General features: G+C 44.3%; 1 protein-coding gene across 1 annotated transcript in view; it reads right to left on the reverse strand.

Moving 5' to 3' along the window:
- The window catches only part of zanl (zonadhesin, like), a 30540-nt gene extending 9407 nt beyond the window's left edge, over positions 1–21133 (reverse strand). Inside the window, exons 1-46 of the mRNA XM_029257173.1 lie at positions 21130–21133; positions 19122–19271; positions 18582–18820; positions 18155–18239; positions 17883–18032; positions 17587–17701; positions 16840–16950; positions 15243–15381; positions 14774–14918; positions 14357–14601; positions 14064–14212; positions 13771–13899; positions 13540–13678; positions 13267–13408; positions 12919–13115; positions 12593–12731; positions 12373–12489; positions 12069–12193; positions 11786–11931; positions 11488–11631; positions 11244–11351; positions 10777–10946; positions 10419–10624; positions 10042–10183; positions 8547–8642; positions 8263–8456; positions 7794–7938; positions 7377–7621; positions 7084–7232; positions 6791–6919; positions 6560–6698; positions 6287–6428; positions 5939–6135; positions 5613–5751; positions 5393–5509; positions 5090–5214; positions 4807–4952; positions 4509–4652; positions 4265–4372; positions 3798–3967; positions 3440–3645; positions 2600–2741; positions 2203–2450; positions 1926–2103; positions 448–556; positions 149–243 (exon numbers count right to left, since the gene is read on the reverse strand). Of these exons, the coding sequence (XP_029113006.1) occupies positions 149–243; positions 448–556; positions 1926–2103; positions 2203–2450; positions 2600–2741; positions 3440–3645; positions 3798–3967; positions 4265–4372; positions 4509–4652; positions 4807–4952; positions 5090–5214; positions 5393–5509; positions 5613–5751; positions 5939–6135; positions 6287–6428; positions 6560–6698; positions 6791–6919; positions 7084–7232; positions 7377–7621; positions 7794–7938; positions 8263–8456; positions 8547–8642; positions 10042–10183; positions 10419–10624; positions 10777–10946; positions 11244–11351; positions 11488–11631; positions 11786–11931; positions 12069–12193; positions 12373–12489; positions 12593–12731; positions 12919–13115; positions 13267–13408; positions 13540–13678; positions 13771–13899; positions 14064–14212; positions 14357–14601; positions 14774–14918; positions 15243–15381; positions 16840–16950; positions 17587–17701; positions 17883–18032; positions 18155–18239; positions 18582–18820; positions 19122–19271; positions 21130–21133 (6799 nt within the window). The remainder of the gene's footprint in view (positions 1–148; positions 244–447; positions 557–1925; positions 2104–2202; positions 2451–2599; positions 2742–3439; positions 3646–3797; positions 3968–4264; positions 4373–4508; positions 4653–4806; positions 4953–5089; positions 5215–5392; positions 5510–5612; positions 5752–5938; positions 6136–6286; positions 6429–6559; positions 6699–6790; positions 6920–7083; positions 7233–7376; positions 7622–7793; positions 7939–8262; positions 8457–8546; positions 8643–10041; positions 10184–10418; positions 10625–10776; positions 10947–11243; positions 11352–11487; positions 11632–11785; positions 11932–12068; positions 12194–12372; positions 12490–12592; positions 12732–12918; positions 13116–13266; positions 13409–13539; positions 13679–13770; positions 13900–14063; positions 14213–14356; positions 14602–14773; positions 14919–15242; positions 15382–16839; positions 16951–17586; positions 17702–17882; positions 18033–18154; positions 18240–18581; positions 18821–19121; positions 19272–21129) is intronic.
- Between the last annotated feature and the right edge of the window lie 2512 nt (positions 21134–23645).

Here is a 23645-nt window from a genome sequence, read left to right on the forward strand (position 1 = left end):
TCCTAGACAGCTTTGCAATAATTTGGTCCACTCTTTCCATTATACTGTTGGATAAAAAAATAATTGCAAAGATGCTTGCTTATTATTTGAAATACATTTGTCCTTGGGATCTGTGTTGGATTCTGCTTTTGATGGTCTACTGCCTTACCACTGACATCTGTGATCATGCCACAGCTAGTAGGTTTCTGAGCTTCAGCCAACACCTTGTCATTACAGGTATCTACTCCTCCATCATGGGAACAGCTGATGGAGCAAAGCAGAAGTAAGCCAAAACAATGATGAGGAGTAAAATGGAGAAGAGACTTTGCTTTATTTACGGTTCTCATCTGCCCAAGTGACACCTCTTAGATAGCTAGGATGGATGAACGGCACTGACGCTACTCCAAACTGTTAGCATAAAGGCCAAAACCCACAGTGAACCCTGAAGCTGTGCTTGGCAACACTCACTCTGTGCGATTGTCAGGGACCTGCCAACTCTCTCCCAGCAGGGAGGTGTTGGGTTCAGGTTGGCCATCTGGTTTCAGGTTGTCGTCACCCGGATTACCATTGAAGTTCCCTGTTGGTAAAACACAGGGAATGACCATCACTGAAAAGTACCAGCTAACTATAACATGTAAAAAAATGTAATTGTTTCTACTGAGACAAATGCACATTACAATTCAAGCATACTGTACGGTGGTATACAGAACCATAATTTATCATTTTAAATGTTTAATTAGCATTGACAGAGACCTGCAACCCAATCCACACACACACACACATTTTCAGAACCGCCTGTCCCATATGGGGTCGCAGGGAACCGGAGCCTACCCGGCAACACAGGGCGTAAGGCCGGAGGGGGAGGGGACACACCCAGGACGGGACGCCAGTCCATCGCAAGGTACCCCAAGTGGGACTCGAACCCCAGACCCACTGGACAGCAGGACTGTGGTCCAACCCACTGCACCACTGCACCCCCCTCCAACCCAATCCAATTAAATTAAAATAGCTGTTGTGGTTGTTTATTCACACCTGAGCAGATAGCCCATTAACTAACTTAGTTGTCTTCTAATGTCTGCATAATTATTTTTTCTTCTTTAGCTTGTTTGTATTATGCTCACGTAGCTCATATGTGGGCAAAAGTGTCTATGGAATGAAAAATGCATATGCATGGTGGAAATTGCATGGTGGTACAACAAATAGTGCTGCTGTCTCACAGTGCCTGGGTGGTGTGAGAGAATGTGGGTTTGATCCCTGCTCAGTCTGTGTGGAGTTTGCATGTTCTCCGTGTGTCTGCGTGGGTTTCCTCCGGGTGCTCCGGTTTCCTCCCACAGTCCAAAGACATGCTGTTCAGGTTCCCCCATAGTGTGTGTGTGTGTGTGTCTCACAGAGAGAATGTGTTCCACTGGTGTATGGATGAGTGACCCCTTGTAAGTAGTGTATCTAGCAGTGTAAGTCACCTGGGTGAATAAGGTGTGTGGGCTAGTAACACTACATAGTGTTTGTTGTAAGTCGCTTTGGAGAAAAGCGTCTGCTAAGCAAATAAATGTAAATGTATGATACTGTAAATGCCTGTTCTAGTAGCAAGTGGGGGGATGTGGTGGTGCCGTGGGTTTGGCCTGTGCCTGCTCTCTGGTGGGTCTGGGATTTGAGTCCTGCTTGGAGTGCCTTGCAATGGACTGGTGTCCTGTCCTGGGTGTGTCCCCTCCCCCTCCAGCCTTGTGCCCTGTGTTGCTGGGTTAGGCTCCAATTTGCCGCGACCCTGTTTGGGATGAACGGTTTCAGACAGTGTGTGTAGTAGCAAGCAGTGGCTTTCTTCAGATTGTCAACAATTATGTCAGTGTCTGAACTTATTATGATTTGGTATGATGGCTCTCTTAGCCTGGTAAAACAGTCTTGCTTCATCCTATGTGAAAGCACACTCTGGATGACACAGAAAGTCATACCACAAAGACCACACAGGAGTCCACTGTAGGATGAAGGCAGGGTGACATCAGAATAGTGGTTCCCATCAAATCGCACCCGCAGTCCAAAAACTGTTTCCACCACCACAAACGTGCCACTGAGAAAGACCTTCATACCCTCTGGCAGAAAAACCGGAGGGGTAAATCGAACACCATTAGCCTGTTAGAGAAAGAAGGGGTTGCAAAGAATGAGTAATTCATGATCCAAAGTCTGATGTATTATGAACTACCATGCAGAATCCACGCTAAGGCTTCTCACCTGTACTTGACGGCCCTTGCTCAGAATGATCTCTGTCCCATGAACCTTAACAGTGACAGCACGGACATAAGATACGTGTTTGCTGCTGCCTCTGTGCTCATTTTGGGTGTAAATAGAAAAGTATGGCAAGCCAGAGGTGATATTACAAGGCTGAGTTAAAGTGTACGAGCAGGATCCCTGGAAATGATGAACTTTTTTGTCGAATGTGGTGTAATGAGGGTCCCCGGAAACAGAGCAGATTCCACGATCTGAATAAGCAATGGGACACAGACAAAAGATAAACTTTAAGTACAATAAATAGTAGTAACTCAAAAAGTTTAACAAATCTTCACATAAATCTGCCCCAAAACAAAAGCTCACTGTCTCTTAGGAGGTGTTACTAATGTGTATGTCATACCCAGTGCGTGACAACCATATTCGCCATCTTGCAGGTTGCAGCTCTCTGCTGGACCACAGGAGGTGTTGTGGCACTCGATCAGGCCTTTTCCTTGGCAAACACAGTGCTGAGTGCAGCTCTCCAAGTACCAACTCTCATTTACCTGAACACCAAACACATGAAAGGCAATAAATGGTGGTTGCATGCATGAAGGTCCTAGGTTCTGGCTCCATTGTGCTGGAATGACCTCCCCCTCTCACTCAGAACTGCTGAATCACTGTACACATTAAAAAAGGGTCTTAAAATTCACCTCTTCCAGAATCACTTCACCCATGATTTATTAAGTTCACGTAATGTGTAAATGTTCATACACCATAACTGTGAGATCATGCCTGTTAAAAAATGGATGAATCTTCACGCAACTACTCCTGTAATGTAACGTAAATGTTTATATATATTTTGCAAACAAAATTACTAGGAAGGTGGTTAGAAATCGTCGATATTCGGATAAAGTTTTATGCAGCTGCTCATGTGATCTACACTGGTTCATATGGTAGAAAGAAACTAACTGTACTTAAGAATCACATGTTTATATCTAAGTCTCTATTTGCTAATGTAATGCAGACATTGTATTTTCTCTGAGATGTATATTGTTTTGGAGAAAAGCATCTGCTAAATGAATAAATATAAATGGCTACTACCTTTCACATATGTATACATCAAACTCATGTTTTCAAACTAATTTATCTAAATTTTCGTGAGAAATTTATATAACAAATCAGAAAATTCATGGTGTTTCACTGAGGATATTTTCATCTTCACCAATATGTGTCAGTATTTCATGATAAATACTGGACTTACAGGGTGGTAGGAGCCTTGATGGTCCATGCAGCCACAGTCTTTGAGAGGAACACAGCGGTCATTGCTCAGGATGAAGCCAGGATCGCAGCGGCACCCCTCCACACAGAGCTCTTCACAGCCCGGCAACCCCACACCGCTTCCCACACACGTCTCTGGACATGCGCTCACACACAGGGAGTAGTGGCTGTTGGGCGGACAGGCCAGAGCTACAGGACAGAGAGACACTACATAAGGGTACAGCACTCACAGCGGAGTGTGAAACACGGAACTTGTTTTGTCAGCTCAGTCAGTCATCATACTGATAGCAGCATTCTTTGAAGTACACAAATAATTTTTTAACGCAGTCTCTCGGACGTACGGCAGAAGTGTGGCTCCCTCCACTGGTGCACTGGGGCTCCTGCACTCAGGCAGGCATCGGTGTAAGCCTGCAACTGGTCACACAAGGTTTGCAGAAGTCCCTCGTAACGACACATGTCGTACACACAGCTCAGGAAATAAGGCCGTGGGTCCACCACTTTAACGCAGTCTCTGGAGTGCAAGAGAGACAAAATAGCAGCCACAGGCATTTGCACAGAAGTTCAGCACTGGTCAGCATTGTAAATTAGCTCACGAAAGACATTAGTGTGTGCCACCGTTTAGGAGTTCGCTGCAACAGTAACAATGACTTGCTGCCCATCACACGATACGATCCTGTATTAGCATGCCACTGTTCCTCAGGTGGTGTGGCCATGTGCTACTGCTACAATAGCTGTGACGTGGGCATGTATCTTTTCTCTCTTTCATAATACCAAAACGTTTTGAAGGTATCTATAGGTATTTGCTTACCTAAAAGGTCCTTGAGTGTCATTCAGTTTCCCACATTTCTCAGGTTTGGACACCTCTGCCTCCAAACTGGGGTTGCACGGGGGCTCAGGTTTGTTGTCAGATTCACACCTGGAACGAAAGCAGGTAGTCGAATGAAACAGCACCCCTTAAAATCCCCTAAACTTACGCTGGGGTAGAACTCACTCGTGGGGTAGCAGCCACGCTGTCCGTTCTGCACGCACATAAGATGCATATAAGTACTGACCTGTCGTCTTCGTCCTCTTCAGTTTGCCAGCTGTTGCCAAAGTCATTGGAACTACCAGCTAGTGAGCCATCTGGTTTGGTGAAGTCATTATTTGAGTTTCCATCGTAGTCTCCACAGAGACCACACATCTGATCAAAATAGGAGCTGAGAGATGAACACCATGGGATTAGAATACTTGGGATCATACCAATAAAACCAGCAAATGCTGCAGGTGATTTCCTTCGCCAATGTCATTCAGTTGCTGAAACCGTCACATCACGCGGAAACTGCGGTCCAGAGCGTGAGCCTTTGAACTCACCTGGGAACTGAAATTTGAGCGTAGTGGTTTCCGTCCCAGCGCACGGTGAGACCAAAGGGGGTCTGCAGGGTGACATACTGCCCGGCCAAGGAGAGCGATATTAGGGGGGAGGGCGAGTGAGGAAGGGAGACACGTAGCCCATTTACCTGCAGAGGAAGAGATGACGATGATGACTTGAACAGAAACGATAGAGAAATGATACAAGAATGATACGCATACTGCATGCAGATGCAATGGACCGCAGCAATGCACTTTGACACTGAATTCTTAGGTCTATACTAACCATCGTCTTCCTGCCTTTCATCATCGTGACTGTAACTCCACCAACGGTCACATACAGTTTGCGGAGGTATGAGACCCCTGCGACACCTCTTTCTTCATTCTTGCCCTCCACTGAGAACCAAGGACCTGAGATTGCAGTACATAGCACATCAGTCGCAAGAGCTCAAACACAGACTGTACAAGACGTCAATATTATGACGCACATGAAGGGATAATATTATTCTTGCGTTTAACTGGTGCGAAGTTCTGAACCGCATGAGAAATGAACGTTCTTTCGTGCGGAAGGCAGCTTCAAACGGCAGACCTGTGCTGTTCTGGCAGCTTCTAGCCAAGGTATAGGTGCAGGTGCCCATGAAAGTATAGAACTTTCCATCGAAGGTGGTGTAGTGCGGATCTCCGGAGATGTAGCAGTCCTTAGTGCCTTCAGAGAGGGTCGGTGATGTTAGTCAGCGTTTCGCTGCGTATCTCTATTGGACGCAGTCATGTGAGAAGGGAGCGGTGAAAGGAAGTCAATGAGAACTCACCGATGGGGTAACAGCCAAGCTGTCCGTTCTGCACCCCACACGTATGTTGCGGAGGACACGTTCCTTCTGTGCACGTCACCACGCCACCCTCGCACTTGCATTTTGACCGGCATCCCTCAGTGTAGAACTCCTCTCCTGACTGAAACGGGGGTGGGGAGGGGAGACACGATGGAGACTCTCTTTCACGGTAAACGCATGTGCTAATAAGTCTCAAAATACGGGTTTTATGATCATTTGAGAATGAATAAAGAAATCAATAAATAAACTCAGTTGCTTAGACAGCTGTACAGGAGCACCAGCCAAATACACAAACACAGTCAACTTACCTGGTAGTACTGTCCACTGTACTGGCAGCCACATGTCTCTCGTTTGACACACAGCCCTGAGCTGTAGACGTACCCTGGGTCACACACACATCCCTCTGCGCACGAGCTGTTGCACTGCCCTGGACTTGGGTTCGCGCAGGAAGGAGGGCACGCAGGGACACACACCTCATAGTGGCTGTTTGGGGGGCAACGCAGAGCTGCAGGGAAAGAAAGCATCGGGTCATGGCGCTCATCATGGCAAGTCGTTATCATTCCACATATTCGGATAACATTGCAGTGTGGCGAAATATAGCGTTTTTCTCAATAGCTGTATAGTTGCAGAGCCCAAGGGAGGAAATAGCCCCTTACGACAAAAGGTTGTGTTCCTCCAGGGTCCCACGTTTACTCCACGGTCCTGGCACTCATTGACATAAGACTCCAGTGCCTCACACAGTGACGTCTGAGCTCCGTCCAACGCGCACAGGTCATACAAGCAGTCCTTGAAGAAATTCTGACAGGAGACACTTCATCTTACTGGAACTGTCATGTCATTTGTTGGCCGGCCATGCAGTTCCTTTGGATATTTCCAGCCTTAGAAATGCATTATAAAACATTTGGATTTTTGCCAGCGCAATGACTTACGTTGGGGTTGACTCTTGGATGGCAGACCGCAAATGGCCCTTTGACATCCAGCAAGATCCCACAATAGGCTGGACTTTTAAAGAGGTCAAGTTCACTCTCTGTGCACTCTGGGATGGTGTCATTTGGTTTCTTGTTGCAGCTGCAACAATCCAGTCAGGTGGTTAGTACATACTGTATGTGTACAGCTGATTGTGTTTTGTAGTAATTTTCTGGAATGAAGGCCTGTCTCACTTCGGGTCGGAGCTCCAGCTATGGCCAAAATCATTAGGACTGGTGACCAGTTGGCCTTCAGGGGTGCGGAAGTCATCCTCAGGCTTTCCATTGTAATCTCCACACAGCCCACACAGGGCATTCTTGTAGCTACACAGAGAAACACGTAGAGATGGGACGTTGAACTTAAACAATAACTAATGACGAAATGTTGCCAACCCAAAGCGTTCCTCTCGAAACATCAGAAAAACTTGGCTTTCCGGTTACACTGTACGTGAGTTTCGCGCACGATACCATCCTGTGCTAAGACTTACTCGCTCGTAACTTTGATGTCCATATAGTGGTTGCCATCATAGCGAACCGTCACCCCAAAATCAGCAGCCACGGTGTACTGTCTCCCCGACTGGAATACGGACAGGCCGGGCACAGGGCTGGCGGGAAGGTTTATTCTGGTCCCGTTCAACTGAAAGAAGACAACAGCAGGTTCATTTTAACCTCAGAAGTTATTTACCTTCAAACGTTATATTGAGCCGCCATTCAAAGTCAGGAGAGCTACTTCCTTCCTTAATTCATCCTTCCACGCAGAGCGAATAGTACCGCATCTCACCTGTACCACTCCGTCCTTCAGCACCGAAACAGTCACCCCCAGGGTGTGCACATGTACGGCTTTGAGGTAGCTGATGGAGAGCTGGTTGTAACGATTCTCATTGTCAGTATACACCGCAAATTGCGGGGCTGCCGTGATGTTGCAAGGCTTGGACAGTAGGTAGCTGCAGTTTCCCATGAAGTCATAATAACGGCGATCAAATGTGGTGTAGTGGGGGTCACCAGATACAATGCAGGTAGACGTGTCTAAGGAATCAAGTTCAGAAGCATGTAAGTCCAATGCGTTGAGGTAAATGCAGGGAGCAGATAGGTGATAAGTTGCGCGAAAGTCTAGGACTTATTTACTGCAGAAACTCATTCATGACTCAATTTAAATGAAATTTGGTCCACGTGTCCTGACGGCATGTGGGCTCCATACCTTTGGGGTAGCAGCCAGACACGACGCCATTCACTTCTCGACACTCTTCTGTGGGCTTACAGGAGTTGTCCACGCAGTTCAGCGTGTAGTTTCCTGCACAGCGACACAGCTTGGAGCAGCCCGTACCGAAGATGACTTCTCCTGGCTTTGGGTAGGGAATCATCAGAGAGGAAAGTGACAATGGTGCTTTACAGGAGGAATGAATTAAAGCATTCCGTGCCAACGATTCCTCAAGCTTTTCCAAATGACAACAGCACAAGTCAAAGAGGTAGATGTTTCTCATCTCTACCCAGTCTAACCCAAGAAGCATCCTGCCAATTTCATACATACACTCGTGTATGAAAATCAACAATGGAGCACTAATAAGACAAAACAAGAGAAATTAGAACAGATCCAGCTATGTTGCCAGCGAGATTCGATCCGAGTGTCACATCTGTAGCTTTAGGTGCTTGTATTACTGGGGTTGTACCTCAAAGTAATTGCCGTCATCATCCAAACAGCCGCACTGGCTGACAGGTACGCAGCGGCGGCCGCGGTACAAGTAGCCTGGGTCACAGAAGCACCCAGTGATGCAGGATCCTGTGCAGTCGGTGGATGGTTCCTGGCAGCTTGGGATACAGGCTGGGCCACACTCAATGTAGTGGGAATTTGGGGGGCACTTCACTGCAATATGGGTATGAGAAGAAGTTCAGAAATAATCTGTGTGAAATAGTCATGTGGCCCTCACTGTGTTTCTATGTTGTGAGTTCTTACCGGGCGGAACCGTAGTCTGAGGTTTAGTTGTAGTTGTGGATGCCGTTGATGGTTTCGCAGTGAAAGGTGTTGATATTGGTGGTTTTGCTGTTGATGCTACTGACAGAATTTCCAAAACAAGAGATAATAAGAAGAGTTTTAAAAAACTTGCCTCCTTTCCACAACTTTAACATGACACTGAATCTCTGCTTTAGAATGGCCAATTTATTGGCAGGAACTGCACAGTATTTGAGAAGAATTTATCTAGCCGTGCTTCACACAGCTCCTTCTCAGGGCTCAGTAAATGGTCTGTGGCAGCATTATCATTTTCACTCATTTTTTTCCTCCTCTTTTTGATTGCTTGGATTGAACCTTCAACAGCCATCGTTTCACCTACATGTCTTCTAGAAAAAAAAAAAAAACTTTACACGATTTGCATTTTAATACGCCTCAGTTTTTTTTTTTTCACAAAAAATGTTGGTCACGTGCGCTGGAAGCGCGCCCAAAGCAGCACCGGAAGTTCAGAAAATGCGCGTGCGACCCTAAGCCCTTGAGAGAAGGACGCGAAATTTAAAGAGATTTTCTACTTGACTTTTGTCAAAGAATTTGCTACTTACAGTGGTTCTGTTGTACCAGTTGTTGAACGTGCATCATAACTAACAGTAAGGAAACAATTAAAAGATACTGTGGTGCATTTCGTCAGTCCTCCAGTTTTCATAAACACGTCAAAGACAGTACAGTAATACTGCAAGTTTTGTTCACTAATTTTTTTTTTTTTTTTTTTAACCTTGTAAAAGTTTCCGGAACACGATTAATATCGTTCTAGTTCTTTATTAACGGCCTGTTATTTCAGCCGAATTAACCAACATTATTGTCACATTATTTATTAGAACAGCCTCGTTTTACTGTTTGATGTTTTAGTGTTGATTTATTTATTGGTTGCATCATTGCTTACAGTACTACTTAGTTTCTAGTCACGTGCATGCAGTACTTGGAAAAATAGCGGTCAACGTTACCTGCAATGAATATTAAATTGTGTATGTGCTTTCTAAATATTGTTTTTCCTACTGTTAATAATAATTTTTAACACGAATACAAGCCCGAATTGCTTTGATATCCAAAAAGGCTATTTACCCCAACGAAAAAGCAATACGTTAATACAGTTTTGTTTTGGACCCAGTGTGGTGGAATAAACTTGCTGTCACCATAACTTCAAGTTTTGCATTGCACTATTTGAAGCAACATTCACATCTAGCCTTTAACGCCGTCCATAAAGGGGAAATATATTACCTATTATTTCTGCCCATCCTCAAAGTAATGAAATGGATTAATGACTCCAGTTGAACACACACACAGTAATACTACATATTTCCTCCAGTAAGGCAAAGCATGAGGCAAAATGGTTAGGATGCTTGCTGTTACTATGGATGATAGCACTTTTCCTTTCTGCAACACACATTTTTCTCGAAGTTATACCTGACTGGATGTCAGGAAATCCGACAGAAATGTGTCATACCCAGCGCGTGACAACCATATTCGCCATCTTGCATCTGGCAGCTCTCTGCTGGACCGCAGGAGGTGTTGTGGCACTCGATCAGGCCTTTTCCTTGGCAAGCACAGCGCTGGGTGCAGCCCTCCAGGTACCAACTCTCATTCAGCTGAAGAGGAAATGCACAAAAAGCGTTCACTGGCTGCTACCTGTGACATTTGTATACTTATATCCAGCTTCACGCATTCATACTCACTGCTTACTCACTTTCGCTAACTGCTTGGCTAATTTACCAAAATGATGAGAAATATCAACATTCTTTCAAAATTTCCACTGGTCTACTCTAAATTTTTTTTATGATTTACAACTGTGTCAGCACTTTTAATATTGTTTACTGGACTAACAGGGTGGTAGGAGCCTTGATGGTCCATGCAGCCACAGTCTTTGAGAGGAACACAGCGGTCATTGCTCAGGATGAAGCCAGGATCGCAGCGGCACCCCTCCACACAGAGCTCTTCACAGCCCGGCAACCCCACACCGCTTCCCACACACGTCTCTGGACATGCGCTCACACACAGGGAGTAGTGGCTGTTGGGCGGACAGGCCAGAGCTACAGGACAGAGAGACACTACATAAGGGTACAGCACTCACAGCGGAGTGTGAAACACGGAACTTGTTTTGTCAGCTCAGTCAGTCATCATACTGATAGCAGCATTCTTTGAAGTACACAAATAATTTTTTAACGCAGTCTCTCGGACGTACGGCAGAAGTGTGGCTCCCTCCACTGGTGCACTGGGGCTCCTGCACTCAGGCAGGCATCGGTGTAAGCCTGCAACTGGTCACACAAGGTTTGCAGAAGTCCCTCGTAACGACACATGTCGTACACACAGCTCAGGAAATAAGGCCGTGGGTCCACCACTTTAACGCAGTCTCTGGAGTGCAAGAGAGACAAAATAGCAGCCACAGGCATTTGCACAGAAGTTCAGCACTGGTCAGCATTGTAAATTAGCTCACGAAAGACATTAGTGTGTGCCACCGTTTAGGAGTTCGCTGCAACAGTAACAATGACTTGCTGCCCATCACACGATACGATCCTGTATTAGCATGCCACTGTTCCTCAGGTGGTGTGGCCATGTGCTACTGCTACAATAGCTGTGACGTGGGCATGTATCCTTTCTCTCTTTCATAATACCAAAACGTTTTGAAGGTATCTATAGGTATTTGCTTACCTAAAAGGTCCTTGAGTGTCATTCAGTTTCCCACATTTCTCAGGTTTGGACACCTCTGCCTCCAAACTGGGGTTGCACGGGGGCTCAGGTTTGTTGTCAGATTCACACCTGGAACGAAAGCAGGTAGTCGAATGAAACAGCACCCCTTAAAATCCCCTAAACTTACGCTGGGGTAGAACTCACTCGTGGGGTAGCAGCCACGCTGTCCGTTCTGCACGCACATAAGATGCATATAAGTACTGACCTGTCGTCTTCGTCCTCTTCAGTTTGCCAGCTGTTGCCAAAGTCATTGGAACTACCAGCTAGTGAGCCATCTGGTTTGGTGAAGTCATTATTTGAGTTTCCATCGTAGTCTCCACAGAGACCACACATCTGATCAAAATAGGAGCTGAGAGATGAACACCATGGGATTAGAATACTTGGGATCATACCAATAAAACCAGCAAATGCTGCAGGTGATTTCCTTCGCCAATGTCATTCAGTTGCTGAAACCGTCACATCACGCGGAAACTGCGGTCCAGAGCGTGAGCCTTTGAACTCACCTGGGAACTGAAATTTGAGCGTAGTGGTTTCCGTCCCAGCGCACGGTGAGACCAAAGGGGGTCTGCAGGGTGACATACTGCCCGGCCAAGGAGAGCGATATTAGGGGGGAGGGCGAGTGAGGAAGGGAGACACGTAGCCCATTTACCTGCAGAGGAAGAGATGACGATGATGACTTGAACAGAAACGATAGAGAAATGATACAAGAATGATACGCATACTGCATGCAGATGCAATGGACCGCAGCAATGCACTTTGACACTGAATTCTTAGGTCTATACTAACCATCGTCTTCCTGCCTTTCATCATCGTGACTGTAACTCCACCAACGGTCACATACAGTTTGCGGAGGTATGAGACCCCTGCGACACCTCTTTCTTCATTCTTGCCCTCCACTGAGAACCAAGGACCTGAGATTGCAGTACATAGCACATCAGTCGCAAGAGCTCAAAACACAGACTGTACAAGACGTCAATATTATGACGCACATGAAGGGATAATATTATTCTTGCGTTTAACTGGTGCGAAGTTCTGAACCGCATGAGAAATGAACGTTCTTTCGTGCGGAAGGCAGCTTCAAACGGCAGACCTGTGCTGTTCTGGCAGCTTCTAGCCAAGGTATAGGTGCAGGTGCCCATGAAAGTATAGAACTTTCCATCGAAGGTGGTGTAGTGCGGATCTCCGGAGATGTAGCAGTCCTTAGTGCCTTCAGAGAGGGTCGGTGATGTTAGTCAGCGTTTCGCTGCGTATCTCTATTGGACGCAGTCATGTGAGAAGGGAGCGGTGAAAGGAAGTCAATGAGAACTCACCGATGGGGTAACAGCCAAGCTGTCCGTTCTGCACCCCACACGTATGTTGCGGAGGACACGTTCCTTCTGTGCACGTCACCACGCCACCCTCGCACTTGCATTTTGACCGGCATCCCTCAGTGTAGAACTCCTCTCCTGACTGAAACGGGGGTGGGGAGGGGAGACACGATGGAGACTCTCTTTCACGGTAAACGCATGTGCTAATAAGTCTCAAAATACGGGTTTTATGATCATTTGAGAATGAATAAAGAAATCAATAAATAAACTCAGTTGCTTAGACAGCTGTACAGGAGCACCAGCCAAATACACAAACACAGTCAACTTACCTGGTAGTACTGTCCACTGTACTGGCAGCCACATGTCTCTCGTTTGACACACAGCCCTGAGCTGTAGACGTACCCTGGGTCACACACACATCCCTCTGCGCACGAGCTGTTGCACTGCCCTGGACTTGGGTTCGCGCAGGAAGGAGGGCACGCAGGGACACACACCTCATAGTGGCTGTTTGGGGGGCAACGCAGAGCTGCAGGGAAAGAAAGCATCGGGTCATGGCGCTCATCATGGCAAGTCGTTATCATTCCACATATTCGGATAACATTGCAGTGTGGCGAAATATAGCGTTTTTCTCAACAGCTGTATAGTTGCAGAGCCCAAGGGAGGAAATAGCCCCTTACGACAAAAGGTTGTGTTCCTCCAGGGTCCCACGTTTACTCCACGGTCCTGGCACTCATTGACATAAGACTCCAGTGCCTCACACAGTGACGTCTGAGCTCCGTCCAACGCGCACAGGTCATACAAGCAGTCCTTGAAGAAATTCTGACAGGAGACACTTCATCTTACTGGAACTGTCATGTCATTTGTTGGCCGGCCATGCAGTTCCTTTGGATATTTCCAGCCTTAGAAATGCATTATAAAACATTTGGATTTTTGCCAGCGCAATGACTTACGTTGGGGTTGACTCTTGGATGGCAGACCGCAAATGGCCCTTTGACATCCAGCAAGATCCCACAATAGGCTGGACTTTTAAAGAGGTCAAGTTCACTCTCTGTGCACTCTGGGATGGTGTCGTTTGGTTTCTTGTTGCAGCTGCAACAATCCAGTCAGGTGGTTAGTACATACTGTATGTGTACAGCTGATTGTGTTTTGTAGTAATTTTCTGGAATGAAGGCCTGTCTCACTTCGGGTCGGAGCTCCAGCTATGGCCAAAATCATTAGGACTGGTGACCAGTTGGCCTTCAGGGGTGCGGAAGTCATCCTCAGGCTTTCCATTGTAATCTCCACACAGCCCACACAGGGCATTCTTGTAGCTACACAGAGAAACACGTAGAGATGGGACGTTGAACTTAAACAATAACTAATGACGAAATGTTGCCAACCCAAAGCGTTCCTCTCGAAACATCAGAAAAACTTGGCTTTCCGGTTACACTGTACGTGAGTTTCGCGCACGATACCATCCTGTGCTAAGACTTACTCGCTCGTAACTTTGATGTCCATATAGTGGTTGCCATCATAGCGAACCGTCACCCCAAAATCAGCAGCCACGGTGTACTGTCTCCCCGACTGGAATACGGACAGGCCGGGCACAGGGCTGGCGGGAAGGTTTATTCTGGTCCCGTTCAACTGAAAGAAGACAACAGCAGGTTCATTTTAACCTCAGAAGTTATTTACCTTCAAACATTATATTGAGCCGCCATTCAAAGTCAGGAGAGCTACTTCCTTCCTTAATTCATCCTTCCACGCAGAGCGAATAGTACCGCATCTCACCTGTACCACTCCGTCCTTCAGCACCGAAACAGTCACCCCCAGGGTGTGCACATGTACGGCTTTGAGGTAGCTGATGGAGAGCTGGTTGTAACGATTCTCATTGTCAGTATACACCGCAAATTGCGGGGCTGCCGTGATGTTGCAAGGCTTGGACAGTAGGTAGCTGCAGTTTCCCATGAAGTCATAATAACGGCGATCAAATGTGGTGTAGTGGGGGTCACCAGATACAATGCAGGTAGACGTGTCTAAGGAATCAAGTTCAGAAGCATGTAAGTCCAATGCGTTGAGGTAAATGCAGGGAGCAGATAGGTGATAAGTTGCGCGAAAGTCTAGGACTTATTTACTGCAGAAACTCATTCATGACTCAATTTAAATGAAATTTGGTCCACGTGTCCTGACGGCATGTGGGCTCCATACCTTTGGGGTAGCAGCCAGACACGACGCCATTCACTTCTCGACACTCTTCTGTGGGCTTACAGGAGTTGTCCACGCAGTTCAGCGTGTAGTTTCCTGCACAGCGACACAGCTTGGAGCAGCCCGTACCGAAGATGACTTCTCCTGGCTTTGGGTAGGGAATCATCAGAGAGGAAAGTGACAATGGTGCTTTACAGGAGGAATGAATTAAAGCATTCCGTGCCAACGATTCCTCAAGCTTTTCCAAATGACAACAGCACAAGTCAAAGAGGTAGATGTTTCTCATCTCTACCCAGTCTAACCCAAGAAGCATCCTGCCAATTTCATACATACACTCGTGTATGAAAATCAACAATGGAGCACTAATAAGACAAAACAAGAGAAATTAGAACAGATCCAGCTATGTTGCCAGCGAGATTCGATCCGAGTGTCACATCTGTAGCTTTAGGTGCTTGTATTACTGGGGTTGTACCTCAAAGTAATTGCCGTCATCATCCAAACAGCCGCACTGGCTGACAGGTACGCAGCGGTGGCCGCGGTACAAGTAGCCTGGGTCACAGAAGCACCCAGTGATGCAGGATCCTGTGCAGTCGGTGGATGGTTCCTGGCAGCTTGGGATACAGGCTGGGCCACACTCAACGTAGTGGGAATTTGGGGGGCACTTCACTGCAATATGGGTATGAGAGGAAGTTCAGAAATAATCTGTGTGAAATAGTCATGTGGTCCTCACTGTGTTTCTGTGTTGTGAGTTCTTACCGGGCGGAACCGTAGTCTGAGGTTTAGTTGTAGTTGTGGATGCCGTTGATGGTTTCGCAGTGAAAGGTGTTGATATTGGTGGTTTTGCTGTTGATGCTACTGACAGAATTTCCAAAACAAGAGACAATAAGAAGAGTTTTAAAAAACTTGCCTCCTTTCCACAACTTTAACATGACACTGAATCTCTGCTTTAGAATGGCCAATTTATTGGCAGGAACTGCACAGTATTTGAGAAGAATTTATCTAGCCGTGCTTCACACAGCTTCTTCTCAGGGCTCAGTAAATGGTCTGTGGCAGCATTATCATTTTCACTCATTTTTTTCCTCCTCTTTTTTGATTGCTTGGATTGAACCTTCAACAGCCATCGTTTCACCTACATGTCTTCTAGAAAAAAAAAAAAAAAAAACTTTACACGATTTGCATTTTAATACGCCTCAGTTTTTTTTTTTTCACAAAAATGTTGATCACGTGCGCTGGAAGCGCGCCCAAAGCAGCACCGGAAGTTCAGAAAATGCGCGCGCGACTTTAAGCGCTTGAGAGAAGGACGCGAAATTTAAAGAGATTTTCTACTTGACTTTTGTCAAAGAATTTGCTACTTACAGTGGTTCTGTTGTACCAGTTGTTGAACGTGCATCATAACTAACAGTAAGGAAACAATTAAAAGATACTGTGGTGCATTTCGTCAGTCCGCCAGTTTTCATAAACACGTCAAAGACAGTACAGTAATACTGCAAGTTTTGTTCACTAATTTTCTTTTTTTTTTTTTTTTTTTTACCTTGTAAAAGTTTCCGGAACATGATTAATATCGTTCTAGTTCTTTAGTAACATGTTATTTCAGCCGCACACGTCTTCTGTAAAAAATACAGGATTTGCATTTTAATATACTTCAGTTTTTTTCACAAAATCTTGGTCACGTGCGCTGGAAGCGCGCTTTTCAACTTTTTAATCTTTTTAACACGAACACAAGTCCGAACTGTTTTGATAGCCAACGAGGCTATTAACCCCAACGAGAAAGCAATACTGTTTTGTTTTGTACCCAGTGTGGTGGAATTAACTTCCTCCCCCCATAACTTCTGCATACCTTTGTACCTGCTAGTAAATTCAGTAGCAAGTTTTTCATTGCAGGAGTATTTGAAGCAGCATTCACATCTTGTTTTTAGATTTAGTGAAGACTACATTTTGCCTTCATTGCAATATGGGTATGAGGAGAGTTCAGACATAAGTTTTTTTTTTCCTACTAGAATGCTATTTATCATTTTTAAATAGGTATGTCGTCTTTTCGTTGTTTTCATGTAACTTATGTAAGTACTTACTAGGTGTAGTTGTTGGAAGTTTTGGTGTGGTGGACGGAGTTGTAGTTGTGGATGTTGATGGTTTCACTGTCGTCCCCGTTGAGGTTGTTGGTTTCACAGTTGATGTTTGTGCTAAAATGGGCAAATCTTTTATTTTCAACAGATAGGAGGGACTTTATCACAGCAGTTTTAGTACTTTTCATAACAGAAACTGAATATCACATATCCAGAGCTAGAAAGTCTTCTGAACAGTATGTTGGAAATATTGCAGGCACTGAGGAGGCCAGCACGATACCTTGACAAGCTTTTATGCAAACACTGTCCACAGCCAGGTCAGTCTTGTCTGTTTCTCCATAGACCCCCTGGATCACAAACTGAGGCAAAGGAGATGGACATATAAGTATAGATAGTACTCAATTAATTACCATGGTGTCACACTCCCCTTTGAGATAAACATATTTTTAGTATGTCAACATAATTAAATGCAATCTGATTGGCCAACAACCCATACCTGAATTTGTGCTGTGCCAGTATAAAACACTTCTGCCTTTTTCCAGCCTTTTCCCTGATTTCCTGTCAGACTCATCAAAGGAGTTCCCAGCATTTCTCCTTGAAAGACAGTTATTCTTATTTATGTAGTTATATCAACTTTTTAATAAATGTCATATTTCCCCACTGACATGAAAACCTGTTCAGTTGTTTAGCTGGTGAGTCTTACCAGGAGAAATAGCGTAGACATTGATTTGCATTTTGGTTGCAGTGCCGTACATATAGTAGTGGAAGCTGAGCAACAGACATCCTTCTGAGTAGCTGAGTGGGCTTAGCAGCTCTGATGAAACTCCTTCCAAGCCATAGAAGGAGTCTAACAGCATGTACATGCCAACTGCACAGGGCACAGGAGGTAGAGGGTAAAGCAGAGTTTTAGAGTATTTTAAAGTGCAAATAGTTTCTGCCTGATTTTTTTGGCCGTTGATCTTTTTTATGCAATGTTCTTGTAAGCAATGAGAAACTGTAATTGATACAATTCAGACATATAGTAATCTTGAACAGCATGGGTCACTTACAACCAGGCTTAGAGAAGTCGTCATCGGGCCCCGTTCCCACTGTGTCTGTCGGTCCGCTCCACTGCTCCCAGGGAAAGAAATGAGGAAGCGCTTGAGTGGTCCAACCACAGAGATCACCAGTGGTGTCAAAGTCACATTCAGACAAACAGGCTGCAAAGAAACATAGCGAAGATTCACCTTAGTCACACTCTTATATGGCAATATATGTCAAATAAGACATATAAACGTACAGATATACTTGTTTTCACATTGCAATGTCAGGTGATGCATACCGGCACAAGCGCCTTCCCTGATAATTATGTTGTCTAACGCTGTGTCGCATGATGGTGTCAGTCCCCGTCTGGCCTCAAAGACAATCTGGAGACACAGATAGAGTTCACTTGTGATGGTCACAATAATGGTAATGTTACTTGTATGATGAATTTAAAGTATAAGCACCAATAACCAGTTGAACAGGCCCAAGATTTCTACAGTTTTGTTCAGAGATGATTTTTTTTTCAGCTCGTTTTTGTGAATTCCATTTTTTTTTCTGTTACTGCTGTGTTGATGATGTTCCAGATTCAAATTGTTTTTAAAAGCCCCATGTTGTAAGGGGGACCATACATATGCATGACAAAAAAAAAAATTGTGTCATTTCTGCCCTTTGTCCCTGGCCCCACCAGAGAAACTCACATTTACAAGCTGTCCCACAGGACTTGCCACAGTCACAGCCGCCTCGAGCCATGCTGGACTCTGGAAGCCAACTTTCTCCCAAACTTTTTCCTCCGTGTCTGGCTTCTGGAGCAGAACCTGGAGATGGTTTTGGTTGTCAAAGCCATACATATGGTACCAGAACTGAATGCACATCTGGGGCAAGTTGCTGCGGAGCAGAGGGCTGATCAGACGGGCTCTTTGCCCGTTGGCCACGTTGTCACACTCGTGATAAATGTAATAGCCATCTGGTTGGATGGAGAGAGAATATGGATGAAGGGTGTAAGGGGAGGTAAAAGAGCACCAGTTCATTTTTCAAATTGAAATACACATGAATTGCAAGGTAAAAGATACATAGTCTTATGACAGCTTGTTAAATTTAGCTACTGATTTAATTATTATTTCTTCATCTATTAATTTTTTTAAATGGGTAGTGATTTTAAATGGATGTAACATATGTGGTTTTGTTAAATGTTAAGCTGTTTGTGTCCTTCAATCTGTTCGGTTTAATGAAGAGCATGGTTGGTGGCATGAGGGGTCAGTACTGACTTCCGTCTGGGTAGTCCCCATTTGGGCCAGTGCCGTTGGTTGGAGTAGACCCACGATGCCGCGTCCAGTCACTGTTATCTTCACTATCCTGCCGGAACTGGCAGAAGGGAATGCTGTCATTGTTGAAGTCACAGGATGTCAGGACAGCTGCTGGAAAAGTGGTGAAGTTTAGGGGATGCTGTCACCTGCTTACACTGAATTTAACAATTGTCTTAAAGTTTTGGTTTTATATCAGAACGAATAAGATACAAATGGACCCCTTCAGACTGTACCTTTGTTTATTGTTATATATTATTTTGCAGCAGTAACAGTAATACCAATGGAAACTGTTCAGCTGAACCATGACTCTGCATAGCCTTTAGTGTACTGCGTGAACATGCCATGGAGCAAAGTTTTTATCAGCATATTATACACTAACTCATACCATGTGCTTTCCCAAGCTGCAGTTCATTGTGCTGATGTTGTAACATGAATGGATGGATGGGTAGATAGAGGGATGAACATATTAATTTGGACACAAGCCTATTTTAGTTTTGCCAATGACATAATCTTGCAGTGAGATGGGTGTGTTTTGATTAGCTTATAAATCTATAAATGGGTGTTCATATCATGTTACATCATGCATGTCATTGCTCTGCCCTTAAATGATTTAATTACCTGAACAACGTGTAAGTATTGTGTAATTGCACTAGTCCTCATTATTTCTGCTGGACCGTGCTGTTTTGTGAGATGAACGGACACTAACAGAACCACCATTTCACCACTGTAGAACAACTTTTTACAAAAATGTTGTCAGCTTACCATCTTCCTTGTCTATTAGTGTGTCAGTTCCATATCTGTAGAAAAAAAAAAAAAGAGACAAAGTTGAGTATGTGAAACTGGAAACACTGAAAAAAGGCTTTTTTTTCGAAGAAGCATTTGGTTTTATGATGAAAATCACAATGATGTCATTACAAAATATATATGCCAGATGAAGAATCATAGGTTCAAAGGACATTCTCAGTTTACACACATGCACACACTGGCTGAAGCTGCTCATCCTGAGCAGGGTCGTGGTGAGCCGGAGCCTAACCAGGCAACATAGGGCGTAAGGCTGGAGGGAGAGAGGACACACCGAGGACAGGACACCAGTCCGTCACAAGGCATCCCAAGTGGGACTCGAACCCCAGACCCATCAGAGAGCAGGACCCAGTCAAACCTGCTGCACCACTACACCCCCCATTCTCACTTTAAAAAATGGAAATTGACTGGGAAATTTGATGGACCATCAATGAATACAACAGGACAAGCCTTTGTTAACCTTGAATTAGCTTTAGCAATTGATGGATTGATGATAAACAGACTCCTTCATTTAGAAAGGAATCCCCAAACTGGACAGAGACTGCAGGGTCCCTGTCTAACATACTGAGTCAAATTGAAATTTCCACATAACCTATTTCTATAAAATACATTGAACAAACTCCACTCATACATTCTTTCGTGTAGCTGATGCTTTTCTCCAAAGCAACTGGCAATGTTATTCTACCTACAATCTTTAGAGCCAAAGACAGCAGCGCTACCCACTATACTAACCAGCTGTCCCAGTAAAAGCAGAACAGAAAAATGTTGAAATGTGAAATGTAATACTAATGAAAACTCATTATAATCTTCTCATCTACAAAAAAAAAACATCTAAAAGTTACTTAACCATGACATACCGTGTCTTGTCTTAATTTTTCCGTAATCTAGCTTTACATTATTTAATGTAATTTAAAATTTCTTATTCATAACTGTGCTCCAGTCTTGTATTTAATAAATAAATTAGTGAAAACAACTACTAGATGGCACTGTGTAGACGTTTTGCATTACTGCTTTTTGTCTGTTCCCCCCATAGATCTCCCCCCTGTATTGAATTGAACTGTACTGAGTATGCCTGAATTGTCTGTGTTTCACATTGTCAATTTATTATTGTTAAACTACAAATAAAATAGCAAGTCAGCAATAGCACATAGTTTATTATTTGACTTACCCATTATATCTGTTTATTGCTGCATTAGTTCCACATATCCAGGTTAGAATAAAAATCAGTTTAACATGATCCATAGCTAACTCTTGAATTTAGTGAGTTAGTTGAAAAGATGACTGAAAACAGAACAACCTGAGGTTTATATAGACTTGGTCTGATTTCACTGAGGTGTTTGAACCTGTCACTGGGTGTTGGTGGGGGCACAGAGGTGTGGTGAGAAGGCATTTTGCACTTTTCCCATATTTTGTGGACTGTCACTTGTAAAATTAAATTGTAAATGGATAACTGAGAGATAAGGAAAAGGGTGTGTGGCAGCTATGAGTTACTTTGTTCCAAATACATTACTCTGTATCCATGTGTTGATAGGTGTGCCTGTATACTGCCGAACTGTTAACATTTCATATTCCAAAGCCATTACACAACAGATTTTTTGCTTGTAACTCATCTATAAGGCTCTCACCTGATTGAAAGATGATCAAAATTCCATCATGTCTTGGGTGATCTGTCGTCGTTGAGTGTTGATGCGTACTGTGTTCAGGTAAACCTGGGAATTAACTACACCTGAAAATGCTGAGGATATTTCACTGTCTGGATGCAGGGTAGCATTTTTGTGAGAACACAGAAGTCAAGGAAATACATAAGTCCAACAGGTACTTGAAGTACTACCGTTATGTACAGCTGCTGAAACCCTCAGGTATTGTCAGTGGAAAACTCAAGGTGATATGAATTCCCTCTACAGTACTAAACTGAAATATGTAGATTAATTACATTTTGAGTTGTGACCCTGCATGTCACTGAACTATTTTTATGTAAAACCTCCGAATTACCTCACTGAAATGTGACAGGGAGACAGGAAAGGTGGGCCTTTTCCCTTCTTCTTGATCATTAAACCAAGAGTCTAAATCCAATAAGGCCTAACTGTAAGCTATTTAGGTCACTTTAGATACATATATGGCAAATAATTTAAATAAATAAATTAAAAGTTAAAATGTTTAACTTTATAAGTACTGGTGTGCCATCCAGGGTTTACCCTGGCTTGTACTGTATGCCTCTAGGACAGGTTCTGGACCATGTGACCCTACATTAATGAAGCTGTTATTGATTGGATGGATGGAAATGTTATAATACTGTAGCAAGACAAAAAGACTAAACAGAATATTACCCTAATGAAATTTAGTTGAGGGGGGTATGGTGATGCAGCGGGTTTGACCAGGTCCTGCTCTCCTGTGGGTCTGGGGTTCAAGTCCCGTTTGGGGTGCATTGTGACAGCCTGGTGTCCTGTCCTGGCTGTGTCCCCTCCCCCTCCAGCCTTACACCCCAGTTGCCAGGTTAGGCTCCGGTTTGCCTCGACCTCTCTTGGGGCAAGTGATTTCGGTCAGTCAATTTACCCAGACATTGAGTTTGCTTGTTTAAAAACTTCCAGTCCACACATTTCTCAGCTGTCTTACGAAACAGAGACATTTGACATTCTGTTGGCGTAGTGAGCATCACCCAGAGAAATCAGTGCACTATCACTCAAGTGTGTCCACACCCACTGATAAGCCTTTTACAGGTCTTGCTGTGTGTGTCCTTTTTACATGGAGCCATCCATGCCAAAACAGTACTTTCCTATTTGCCATAGCCACATTTCTCAAAAAGCCAGTTGCATTTATTTATGTAATATTTCTGCTCCTTCATCGTTTTTGTGATATCTGAATCTTCTATAGGAGAGTGGGGTCACAATAAATAAGGAGTGGGAGCCCTGCCTTCAATACTGCGTTACTGTAAGAATATTAGACCATTTTTTAAGAGGTAAAGCAGAGCGATTATAAGCCCCAAGGACTCTTAAGAGATGGCTACCTATACCATGACTGTTTGATGACCATCTGTAACATCTGGCAGCAAGACAACATGTCTTTTGGATTTCTCCAAAGTAAATCTTTGCATTTGTTGGGCCATAGGTAAAAAACTGAAAGATTACTCATCAGACTGTGTTACTTTTTCCACTCCTCAGGAGTACAGATTTTGTCCTCGTTATTCTATATTATCTTTTTGAAAGCTCATGTTGTATTTGTTGACCCCAGATCACAAATGTTTTCATTCAGTCATGTGATATGTTATGAAGTCAGTGTTCTGTGATTTTTCGCAGCTATTCTATTAAGTGTCTGTCTGTTCCTGTTGGCGAGCTTTGCTTGAGAGCACTGGGATTTTCAACTCTGTTCCCTTTTCAACCATAAAAACCGATATTAAACAGTATGACTGACACATGATCTTTTTCATGCGGTACTTCTATTATTTTTCCCCGCCCTTGTAATTATGAAGCCTATTACAGATTTCCCTAATTATGACGATATCTATACACACCCAGGAGAAGCTCACTGATAAGCCTGTGGTAGGACTGAATCATAGCCAAATCCTCCCCTTTTCTCCTCATTAGCCACCAGGGTCAAAAGATAGAGGAGGATCCATATCAGTTTGTACTGCAGGCCTGTTAACATTGTATGGATAACGGTTGCAGTTACAGTTCACTGTGTACAAGG

Source organism: Scleropages formosus, chromosome 13 (assembly GCF_900964775.1).
Source record: "Scleropages formosus chromosome 13, fSclFor1.1, whole genome shotgun sequence".
NCBI lineage: Eukaryota > Metazoa > Chordata > Actinopteri > Osteoglossiformes > Osteoglossidae > Scleropages > Scleropages formosus.